The 12201-nt window shown below is 32.9% G+C and overlaps 1 protein-coding gene across 2 annotated transcripts; it reads right to left on the bottom strand.

The window, feature by feature from the left end:
• Window positions 1-2235: 2235 nt before the first annotated feature.
• On the bottom strand, window positions 2236-9960 carry LOC105284438. 2 transcript variants are annotated; one of them, XM_011347962.3, is made up of 9 exons: window positions 9787-9960; window positions 9544-9663; window positions 9334-9451; window positions 8994-9255; window positions 8807-8923; window positions 8575-8665; window positions 4003-4148; window positions 2624-2753; window positions 2236-2503 (listed from the first exon to the last, which is right to left on the bottom strand). In XM_011347962.3, exons 1-9 carry the CDS (start codon window positions 9928-9930, stop codon window positions 2450-2452), a joined length of 1182 nt encoding a protein of 393 aa, XP_011346264.1. In that variant the 5' UTR covers window positions 9931-9960; the 3' UTR covers window positions 2236-2449. The 2 variants fall into 2 exon arrangements, with proteins under 2 accessions (XP_011346264.1, XP_011346353.1); XM_011348051.3 differs by lacking the exon at window positions 8807-8923.
• Between the last annotated feature and the right edge of the window lie 2241 nt (window positions 9961-12201).

Consider the following 12201-nt stretch of genomic DNA (forward strand, 5'->3'; position numbering starts at 1 on the left):
CCAATTCACTATAGACGATAGTTCACGGCGCGCCAATTCACAGCGAGACTAATTTCACAACGCGCGAGCCACGCGCGCAACTTCAGACATTTTTTGGCATTCTGACACATTCCTAACACGAAGTTCGAGCCAAGCGAGAGAACGAATCAGCATCGCGGAAAGGAGGCCTCAACTCTTCGATAAAAAAGAACTTCACGAAGTTACCACGCCTTTTTTAGAATAGGAATACGTATGTATCACCTAAAATGTATGCTTCACATTGCTTTCTTACAGAACGAAATTTAGAGTGTTGCCAGTATGTATGCGTATATAAGAACGTAATATATTTTACTGTATCTTAAATATAAGAAAAATTATCTGTGAAATGTTATCTATGTACAACTTATAAAATATAAAACTTATAAAAAATAATAGGTAATATGAATAAATGGTCAAACCTCACCGATGACCTTGACCTTGACATATGTTATCAAGGTCATCACTCTGAGTGACCTGTAAAAGGTTTTAGCCGGCGGTTGTTGTTTATTAAAAAGTTATTAACAACAGAAGTTTAATTATTTTGCATGAATTTTGAGCTTTGTTTGCTAAGTGAGGACGTCACTGTGACATATATTATAAATTAAAGTACATGCGTGAACACAGTGTGTTCCGCCCCCCCCCTGCGGGGGGGGCTCCACTTCCGGAAAAAATAACCTAACCTAACCCACACCTATTTCTGCTTTAAAACGAAAATGTGAGAGACAGCTAAAACATTTTAAAGCACAAATAGGTTTGAGTTAGGTTATTTTTTTTCGGAAATGGAGCCCCCCGCAGGGGGGCGGAACTGTATTCACGCATGTATTTTACAAGATGAAGCAAAATTTTTTTGTTAATAACATTTTCAGTGATGGTAATGACCTTGATAACATTTGTAAAGAGATTGCGCCTCTCTCCCAAGCCGGGATCCATGCCGTGTACCAGGTGATCAAAATCTGTACGGTGAAATCTGTTACACTGGCTCCGGCGAGGGGAGGGGCAAAGCCCCTCCTCTCCGCCCTCCCGCGAAGCGTCTGAAAACGAACGTATGTGTCCGGGGCTCCAGTTTCGGAAAATATAACCTAACCCAAACCTATTTCTGATCTAAAGCCAAAATTCCATCAAATATACTCTTTCACTGTTTAATAAACAACGAGCGATGGCTAAAACTTGTAGAACGTTACTGAGGGAAGCGATCTCTATAACATATGTCATGATCAAGGTATCGGCACTGTCCCCTTATGCGAATAATTATTCAAATCTCTTTGGTTAATAACTTTTTAATAAACAATGACCGCCATCTATAACCTTGTGAAGGTCACTCAGGAGTATGACCTCTATAACATATGTCAAGGTCAAGGTCATCGGTGAGGTTTGACCTTTTATGCATATTTACCAAATAATATATAAATAAAACAAAAATTTATATTTATTACTCTCATTATAAAACTTTACATACCTTTATATAATAATGTACAAATATATATACCATATCCATTTATAGATAAGCCTATCTATTTATATATAGACAAAAATGATAAATAATTTCGTATAACCAGTTTTGTCTGATTATATATAACAAATTTTTTACCGGGCGGAATGTATTAATTCTTATTTGCTTATTATTGTATAGATATAATACTATTAATGAAAGTATAAAACATTGAAATACTGTATGCACATCTAAAGCCATATCCCGAAAGCGATTAATATTTAATTATAACAAATTTTGGAATTCTTCTAGTATAGTATTTGTAATATACATAAAATATATCGCTTATTGCTTATATTCTTTTCTTTTATTGTTTTTGTGCACTAAAGTGAACTGTATGATAAATATTATCATAAATACAAACTTATTCATTATGAACATGTAATTTATTATAATATTACATATTATAGTAAGTTAACAGATATTCAGATTATCGTATCGTATCGTATTAATATAATTAGACTTTCGAAAGACATGTTAGTACCTTGTGACAATGTTAAAATAATATGCTTCTATAATGAGTATATCATTAAACTATTATAAGTAACATAGGATTTTATATTGCACGAAATTCAATATACAATATACAATATTATCAAATATAGTAAAATAATCTTGTGTCTAATGCTCGACATGTGCCAAAAAATATATTTAGTAATGAATGTTTTATAAAGTATAATAATTAGCAAATATTTCCCAAAAAGAAAACATGTACATGAAGTAATAAAATACAATTTATACTGTCAAATTTAATGTAATGTCTTGCTTAAAAAAATCGAAATAAGTGCCAATTACATATATTTCTAACGTACATATAACATAGGTAGCTCCTTTCTTTCTGTGAAAGATTTTATCACTTATTTTTCTAAGGACAATTATAATGCACGAAAGCGTTACTCTGAATAACTATATCTTCTACGCTATTTCTTCGTCACTTTATACTCATAAACGCATAGCGTGCATAACAGTAAAATATGATACAGCGGAAGTCACAAGCTGAAACAAGAATTAGTCTCTGTATGAACAGTAATTATTAAATATTTCTCAGCAAGTGTTTTCACTTATTAAATATATCCAAGTTATTACTTAGATTATTGTATACATAATATTTATTACCGTAGAAAATCCTTCTATGGACGCAACAAAAAGCCCACCCACTACTATTTTATGACTCCTTATAGATTTTTGCATAATTAAGAACAATTTCTGTATCGGCAATGGTGCTACATACCAAAGAGTATCATATCTAAAGATTAAACAAACAATGCATTAATAATTCTACCGAAGATCAAGTTTTTAAACATATGAGTATGAAACATTAAATAAATAAAAAAATTAATAAAAACATTAAGAAAATATAGCCGCAGTTCATGCCAGATACACGCGATGACACATGTGATGAGAACACATTGTATTTCATTACATAATTATCCAATTAATAACAAATATTATAAATTATTATTTTTATTTGCAGAAATCATTATTAGTGCAAACAGTATCATGTCGAGCAGAAACTCGATCATGTGTGCACACATATGCGGATACTAAGAACAGAGAGAAGCCTGAGAGCGGTCACGCTCGCGTTTTAACTGTAACGCCTCAAACGTGGACATTGAAGTGATTGAAGTGATTCTGTCTTTATTGCTCACTGAATATTGAATAAAGATAGAATGACGCCGCGAGTGTTGGGAGCGTCAAGTGGAACTTATATGTCCACGATTAAGACGTTACAGTTAAAACGCGAGCGTGACCGCTCTCCTGCTTCTCTCTGCTAAGAAACATGCGTATATGTCGTTCGCGGCGCAAACATTCCAAGGGAAGATATGATAAACGAATAGGATAATAAATCACCATTCTAAGCGCGGCCCGCGCCTTTGAGCTCGATCGCGGCACCTAGAACAATGGTGCCGCGAGTTTCGCGGCTTCTCGCGGTCAAAGTCGTCTATCGCGTCCAATTTAATGGGCAACTATCCAATAAAAGTCCTCGAATAAGCCCTATGGGCGGTTCTCTTCCCTATCGCTCGTCAAATTAAATAGCTATGACGATATCGAGAGTGGGACAGAGCTTCAGTCTAGACCAGACTTGCTAGCAGAGCGCGAGAAAGCGATCACTATTGCGAGTATCCGTGAATACGTTAGTTCAGTTCGATATATGCTTCTCTTGCGACGATCATTCCGTGAACGCGTGTAACGTTCGGATCAGAGGATCGCACCTCTTAGACGTAGCCGACCTCGAAGTCGCTGTCGCGACACGGATACGATTATCAAAAATTGGCTCAGAGGCCGAGTACCTCCTAGGCGTTGCCAATAGTGAACGAAGAGATCTGTGTAATCGTTCAATGCGCACATTTATAGTGAGACAAATAAAGGTTTATACGAAACAGCAGTGTTTATTTTAATCAGTAAACAGTGAAACGATACATATCAGAAACAAAATAACTAATACAACAGTTATATCATAAAATATATAAAATTATTCATATATTATTTCTTACGTAGATTCTAATACTTCTACACTGTGGTCAGTGTAAGACTGTGCAAGAAAGTTTGTCATAAACATGTATAGCAAATAACAAACTAAAACTCCAAAGTATGCTAAAATATCATACAAGTCATCGAACTGCATTATATCATTATATAGCTACAAACAATTTATAGTAAATATAATTAAATATTGTAAATAAACTATTGTATGTTATGTAAGTAATTATATATTATAATTGCAACGTACTTTACAAATACAAAACCTTAAAAAATAAAAAATACAGTGCTAGTGCTGCTGACCAATGAGGATTTTTAATTTTCAGAAATAATTACTTTTTTCATCAGGTAGTATTTTAGCAAAATGTAACCGTTGATATCAGTAATAATAATGTAATTAGTAATGTAATGATCTAGAAGAATTATGCCACACGAGAGTGTTTGGTTCAGGGTTGTTTACACTAACAAGGAAGGTTAGCCAACCCGGAAATTCAGAAAATTCTGAAACTTTGTGTGCATATAGAGTAGTTTATCCGTAACATAAAACTGTTTTTTTTTCATGCTGAATTACAATTCAAGGGGGTGAAATCACCCCTTGAAGAAAAATATAGGTATTTCTATTTTGCGAAATAACTGCCAAACGGTTGAGAGATGTAAAAAAAAGTTTATACAAAAGTTGCATCTCTTTTATATGTCTACAAAGCTGTGTACGGATAAGTATCGAAAAACTAATGCTTTTCTATTTACCCCCTCCACCACCCCTTAAAATTGAATTTTTTTACTTCATAAATTTACGTCAAAGTACTTCTCCCTGACCTCTTTTCATACGTCGTAATCAATTTATGTCTGTTATATTAAAAAAAAATAAAATAAAAACCTTAAAAGAAAAACTCCCATTCTCAATTCCGCGCGTTTTAGCAGTTTAATTATTAAAATGATTTTAAAAAGTAATATTTAAATTTCTCGTACCGTTAGTTTATAATAGCCTCTTGGTTACTGCGGAAAACAGAAATAAAATGTTTGTTAAAATAATATTCACAACTGTTTATTAAAGCAACTATATATATGATATAAAAATATAAATCACACGGGATAAGTCGATAAGGCGATAAATGGAGTTTTGCACTATCGCGATCCATTGGAACGTCTTTTCTCGCATTTTTATTAGATTATTTTGTAAACCGCACGATAAATAAGATGTTGCATGAACAAGATATTGCACTTTGACATTAAATGACGCAGATTCATATTGATGCACCGATAACCTTGTCGAACTTTCTGATTTACGTAATACAGATGTGTCTATCCGTTTTGCAAACCACACGAAAAATTAGATAAGTTGGTGCATAGATTGGACTACTATCGCAAATGAGGAAAATGGTGCAACTTATAATCTTTTTTCCAACATTTTTTCGGTGAATAAGTTTATGTAATCGCGGTTTTCGATTCATATAAACATGCCCGAGGGAGTATTACTTTCCAGTCTCATTTACGACAGGAATCAGCATTCTGTTGAAAAGTTTGCCTGATAGAAAATGACTCCGGTTAATGTTGCGAACATAATAAACATGTTAGCGACTACGTTTCAAATTGCGAGTATAACACAGACACCTATAGCCTTTTGAAATTGAAGTGCATAATGAAATTCGTGATATTCTACAAAATTTGCAAGACGTACGTTCATCATTTGAACATGATTACGTGCTTGATTTTGCTGATCCATCAGAACCCCATGGAGCACAAATTGTAGAATACATTACGCCTGCAGAAAAAGAAGAAGAAGACAGTTTTTAATATGAAGAATGTATTGTCGATGATGAAGATGGGAAGGTCGACTTGAGTTATAAGAGAAAGGCCGTAGAGTTTTGGAAAAGCGGAAAGATGGCACGTCGTACATTAACTAGCGTACAGAATAGTTTTCATAAGGTTAAATCCTTACAGCAGCTATACAGATGGAAAGCAAGTATAGAAAAAGGTGGAACAAATGCAGATAAATTTACATTTATTACGGAATATGTACTGCAAAAGTATGAAGAAGCATGTGATAGAAAATTTATTGTTCATGACATGAATTTAAGATTATGGGCTTCGGAAGCAAAGGAGCAAGTGGACCTACCTGAATTCAAGGCAAGTAAATGGTGGATTTGAAAATTCAAGAATGTGCACAGAATTGTTTCCCGCAAGATAACATTCAGGACGCAATTTACGCTTCAAGATATTGGCAACTTACAAGATATCGCAAAATCGTTTGTTTCAAACGTAAAGTCAAACATTCCAGTTTTTGGAGTTGAAGAAATTTATAATGCAGACGAGAGTGGTTTCAAGCTTGAAATACATTCTAGGCGAACATTGACGAAATCAGGAGTAAAAACAGTTGAAGCAATGATTCAATCAGTATCTTCTACAACACACAGTTATACTATAATGCTTATTATTTCAGCAAGTGGACGTCTTCTTTCACCACTATACATAGTTTTGAAGGAGTCTACGGGAACATTTGGCCCGAGGGTGGAAGAAACTCTTTTCCGTCCAGTTAACATTTACATCCAAGCTTCAAAATTAGGAAAACTCACGTCTGAACATTTCAAAACTTGATTCAGCGAAGTGTATCTACTGAATACTGGTTGTAAAAGCATGTTACTCATTCATGGACGGACACTGCCCAAGACAACTAGAGCAGTTGACATTCCATAAGACAAAGAGGTACAATTTTTAACCATTCCAAAAAAGACAACGGGAATGATTCAGCCTTTAGATGTGTTCAGATTCCGGGTTTGGAAAAATTTTGTGCGAACATTTTCGGATAATGTAATTCTTGAAGAGAGATGTTAATCTACACTCCCGTAATGAAATAATTAAATTGCAATCACTAACCCATAATCAGTTTTCTTCACCTAGATTTAAAAACCTGTTTCAATATGCTTGGTATAAAAGCGGATATATAAAAACGCATCCTGCCGAATTTCAAAATCCTGTAGATTTCTGTTACTTCAAAAATGAAAAGAATATACCCAAATGTAGTATTTGTGGGATGGCCGCTTTTATACGCTGTGCGTGGTGTGGCGACTATCTCTGTTTTAAACACTTTTATGAAGAATATCATTACTGTACCAATTACAATCCGTAATTTTTAGTATATCTTTATATATATATTATATATCTTTAGTATATCATTTTGCACTAATATAACTATTGTAATGTATAATTAAACAATAGAACGTGTACTAATATTTCTGTTTTAAACATTTTTACGAAGAATATCATTACTGTATCAATTAGCAAATTTTACTGTATTTGTCACTACTAACACTTGTATTGTTGTACTCGATTAATAACATTTTCAATGTATAAATAAACCATAAAGAATGTACAAAAAACGAATGTACGAATGCAAATGTTATATATATGAGGATTAATAAAATCAATTAATACATTCGTTGAAAATAGGTACAAACTACCTTGTTGAAATAAGCGAACAATGATTGAAATTGATATAAATTATGAATTAAATATTGTGACATCATTATATCGTTACAGAATATCTTACTAATATATATTAATAATAAGTCAAGAATCAATCACACAATATGTAATGTGTAATCTGTAGAATCAACCCACATTTTTTGTGTAAATCGGAAAGTTCGACAAGGTTATCGGTGCATCAATATGAATCTGCGTCATTTAATGTCAAAGTGCAATATCTTGTTCATGCAACATCTTATTTATCGTGCGGTTTACAAAATAATCTAATAAAAATGCGAGAAAAGACGTTCCAATGGATCGCGATAGTGCAAAACTCCATTTATCGCCTTATCGACTTATCCCGTGTGATTTATATTTTTATATCATATATATAGTTGCTTTAATAAACAGTTGTGAATATTATTTTAACAAACATTTTATTTCTGTTTTCCGCAGTAACCAAGAGGCTATTATAAAATCAACGGTACGAGAAATTTAAATATTACTTTTTAAAATCATTTTAATAATTAAACTGCTAAAACGCGCGGAATTGAGAATGGGAGTTTTTCTTTTAAGGTTTTTATTTTATTTTTTTTTAATATAACAGACATAAATTGATTACGACGTATGAAAAGAGGTCAGGGAGAAGTACTTTGACGTAAATTTATGAAGTAAAAAAATTCAATTTTAAGGGGTGGTGGAGGGGGTAAATAGAAAAGCATTAGTTTTTCGATACTTATCCGTACACAGCTTTGTAGACATATAAAAGAGATGCAACTTTTGTATAAACTTTTTTTTACATCTCTCAACCGTTTGGCAGTTATTTCGCAAAATAGAAATACCTATATTTTTCTTCAAGGGGTGATTTCACCCCCTTGAATTGTAATTCAGCATGAAAAAAAAACAGTTTTATGTTACGGATAAACTACTCTATATGCACACAAAGTTTCAGAATTTTCTGAATTTCCGGGTTGGCTAATCTTCCTTGTAAGTATGTAGAATTATTCTCGTACAAATCATATTCTTATTGTATAAAAGTTTTGAAAATTGTCCGTAATCCTAATCCAAAACAAACACGAAATAAGTGATGAGATGTATCATATTAATAATATAATAGTACTTACGCGAAATAGAATGCCACTTAAGGACAAGACGCCAATAAAAACTATTGGAAAATACCATATATCAAACGAAAGAACCAAGCTTTTGCAGAATCTTTAACAAAAATTGTCTACTTAGTAAACATCTCATTACTGTTAAAGTTGTAAACTGTTGGCTATAATTATTCACGCTAGAGTGAATATTAACAATTAATATAATCAATAGAAAACATATTAACATATTTTGGAAACTAACGCCAATGTTCTTCTATGAATGTAAACTGAAAGACAAATATTCCGGTTCATGTATTGTATTCTTTGAACAATAGGAAGTTGTAACGTATGGACCGTTACTGTATTTTGGATTAAATAACTGAAAACATTTTAGATAACATTAAGAGTTGATAAACTCCATTAGTAAGAAAACTAGTGTATCTGTTAACCTAACAATTTTATATGTGGCACATAAGTGTTTTGTTACTGTCGTTAGGAACGTTCCAGTCGTAAGCATCGACCAAGTACCGATCCCTAATCCTAATAACTCCTGCACTAAATAGAAAAAGAAATATTGTTCTTCATTGACGAAGAATTCAATATCTAAATCAAGTTTTCGTGGTCGAGATTCATTCATTGGTGCGATAACATCAAGGATAATAGATTTACTTTCGACAATCGCAACGAAAAATGCAGATATTACATAAAGAACTAGAAAAATACATATAAATTACAGAGTAGTTGAATTAAAATGATAAAATGTTATAATTCCATATCTGATTCACTTACAGCACAGAGATAATGCAAAAATATAAGATTCGAAGAGATATTCTTCAAATATTTTTATTGCATCACTATTTGCAAACATTTTCCAGTCAAAGTGCATATGTTCAACCATTTGCTTTACCTGTTTTTAATTGCCAAAATCTGTAGTATTCGAGAACTAGAATTTGTGAAAATTTCATATAATGCACAAAATAATGAACCTCAAATACTCACAGCTTCAGAATTGAAGTAGAATGAGTAGTAAAGCAAAATAAAAACGAAAGTAATACAAATATGTGTAAATCTTTTTATGATACATTCCATAGTACAAGTCGTCGTTAAGAACGGCGTAAACTACAAAGAATATAAAGACAGAATTCTAACGATGATAATAAAATATTTAATAATATAAAGCATATATATATATATATATATATATATATAAACATAATGCGTATAAGAAATTAGAGTAATAACCTGAGAAAATAACATGCAGCAGTATACACCGAAAAAGAAAACTGCTTGTATTTGCCAAATAACTGTTTTCTGATATGGCCATAATCCCACAATCGTAAGCATAATTCGATGGAGTTTTAAACAACGTGCCCCTGCAAATACCATTTTTAGAGTGACGGAGGGAGCAGCTTTGTCAATGAAAAACCGAATGACTGAGCTTCCGACTAGAACATTGAAAATCATCTCTTTCTTATCAAATTTTTATTCCAATGTCTTCTACTATAATATCTTCTATAATATCTGATGGTAAGACGAAATTGATGTAAATTTAAAGGTTAGGAATTTTTCTTTATTATACGATGAAAAATAGATGTAACGTGCTGTAAATGTACCAAAGAATGTGAAAGTATCGATGTACCTTATAAAAAAGATATTTCACGTAATAACTAAATTGCTAGACGTAAAAAAGAGAGAAAAAGTAAAATATAAGAAAAAGAGATGTTTTATTCTTCAATGTATGTAAGCGCAAGCGCAATAGGCAGCCGTACCTTCCGATCCGTCAGTGGATCTTGTGCCACCGAAGTATACACTTCGATGTGAAATAATGCGGTATATGCACGTGCATATCCTGGCTACCTTTCCTCATTTACTCATCTTTTCTGCTTGTTGTTTATAAGTGAGGTATACAATTTACTCTTATTATAAATGTCCAGTTAATTATGTTAGTATAACCTTATCTTTAAAAAAATGTACAAAAATGGCATCAAGTATACGCACATGTTGGTTTCATGCAAAGTATAATATAATTATATTTTATTTCAATATCTACAGTAGCGATCATAAATATTTTGACAAAGATATTATTTTATATAACTTTATTTTAATACAATTATAAATTTGACAAAAAATTCAGCAAAGTAGTTACCAATAACTTAAACATTTTGTAACAACAAAAGATAATTACATAATGTTTACAAAGGTATTCGCAACAAAAAAACAAAACAAGTAATTCAAAAGTATTTTGACATAAGAGTTTTCTTAAAAAAATAATTTACTTCTTAAAAGAAGTAAATTATTTCTTGATATCTAAACTATAATATGCCTTTAATATTTTGTTGCATAACCATTTGCTTTAATTACAGCTTCACATCTTCGCATCGAATCAATTAATTTCGCGATGTGATCAAGAGGAACCATTCTTCGCTGAGAATTGTAAAGAATTCGTCTTTATTCGAAAATGTTCTATCTCTGACTCGTCTTCCAAGCTCTTCCCACATGTGTTCAATGGGATTTAAGTCAGGGCTTTGACTAGGCTACTCTAAAACGTCAATTTTATTTTTCCTAAAAAATTCTTTAACATACTGAGAACAATACTTCGGATCGTTATCTTGCTGAAAGATCAAATTTCGAGGCATGTTTTTTTGCATATGGTATCATGTGTTTGAACAAAATATTCTCATATACGAAGCGGTCCATATTGCCCTCGATCCGTATTAATGGACCTTGTCCTTTGAGAGAAATACATTCCCATACCATAACGTTTCCTCCACCATGTTTTGTTACGTCCAGAGCTCCGTGAGCTCGAAGGAAGGACGCACAGGACGCCTCTCGTATCTTGTGGCGGTCAGCCCCCAAAACACGAGTCGGACTGACCACTTGCTCCGGTTTAAAGGTCAACGACCACGGGGGTCGATCTTACCATAAGCCCGGAACGGTCTACCCGTAGGTCCCTTTTTAGGTCAAGGAAACTTCCCTTTTACCTGGGATAGGACCCTGTACGACCTGCTGATGTTGAGGATGAACAGAGGGGTTTCAAATGATTGAACTCACGGTTAATTTGTTAATATGGACATTATATTTTTAAAAATTTTGTCTGCGTACAATTTTGAAAGATCAGTTACATCTGCCAGGAAAAAAAAAGAATTAGTGTGATCATGTTGTTTTGTGTTTATAAACGTGTATTTTGTGAAAACAGTAACATAATTTACTGGCGGATTGTAATTAATTATAAATTGACTAACACAACCAATTGCCCAAATTTAACATTAAAAATTATCCACTAAATGAAACTAACATATTTAATACACAAATGTTTTACCTTTAAAGGTTATTTTGCAAGTAAATTCTATTTCAAGGGAAACGAAGTAAAAACAGCTCAGCCAATATAATAATACATAAATAAAAATTGCTGAGATCGATCTATTTCTAAAATCTACTTCTAAGATTAACATTAATCGTTGCTTAAGAAATATCGACGCAGGAGTGTGGCGGGGAAAAGGATAGGATATAGCCGTCCCCTGACAATAAGAGGGATCCCGACGGTTGGGTTCGTGTGCCGAAGAGCGGCCCTGAGAGAGGGAACGAGAAAGAAATCGGGGTCTATTACGATGGCATTAGGTGGTAGAGGGTGTGTGACGGGAGGGAAGATGTGGAGAA

This window comes from Ooceraea biroi, chromosome 6, assembly GCF_003672135.1.
Source record: "Ooceraea biroi isolate clonal line C1 chromosome 6, Obir_v5.4, whole genome shotgun sequence".
NCBI lineage: Eukaryota > Metazoa > Arthropoda > Insecta > Hymenoptera > Formicidae > Ooceraea > Ooceraea biroi.

Bases quoted from the DNA above. Each gene is read 5' to 3' on its own strand.
- LOC105284438 (XM_011347962.3), bottom strand. From the start codon at position 9,930: ATGGTATTTGCAGGGGCACGTTGTTTAAAACTCCATCGAATTATGCTT. The intron at 9,664-9,786 runs GTTATTACTCTA...TATTCTTTGTAG, and splicing joins GCTGCATGTTATTTTCTCAG to TTTACGCCGTTCTTAACGAC. The intron at 4,149-8,574 runs GTAAGTACTATT...AATTGTTTGTAG, and splicing joins TAAGTGGCATTCTATTTCGC to CTATATAATGATATAATGCA.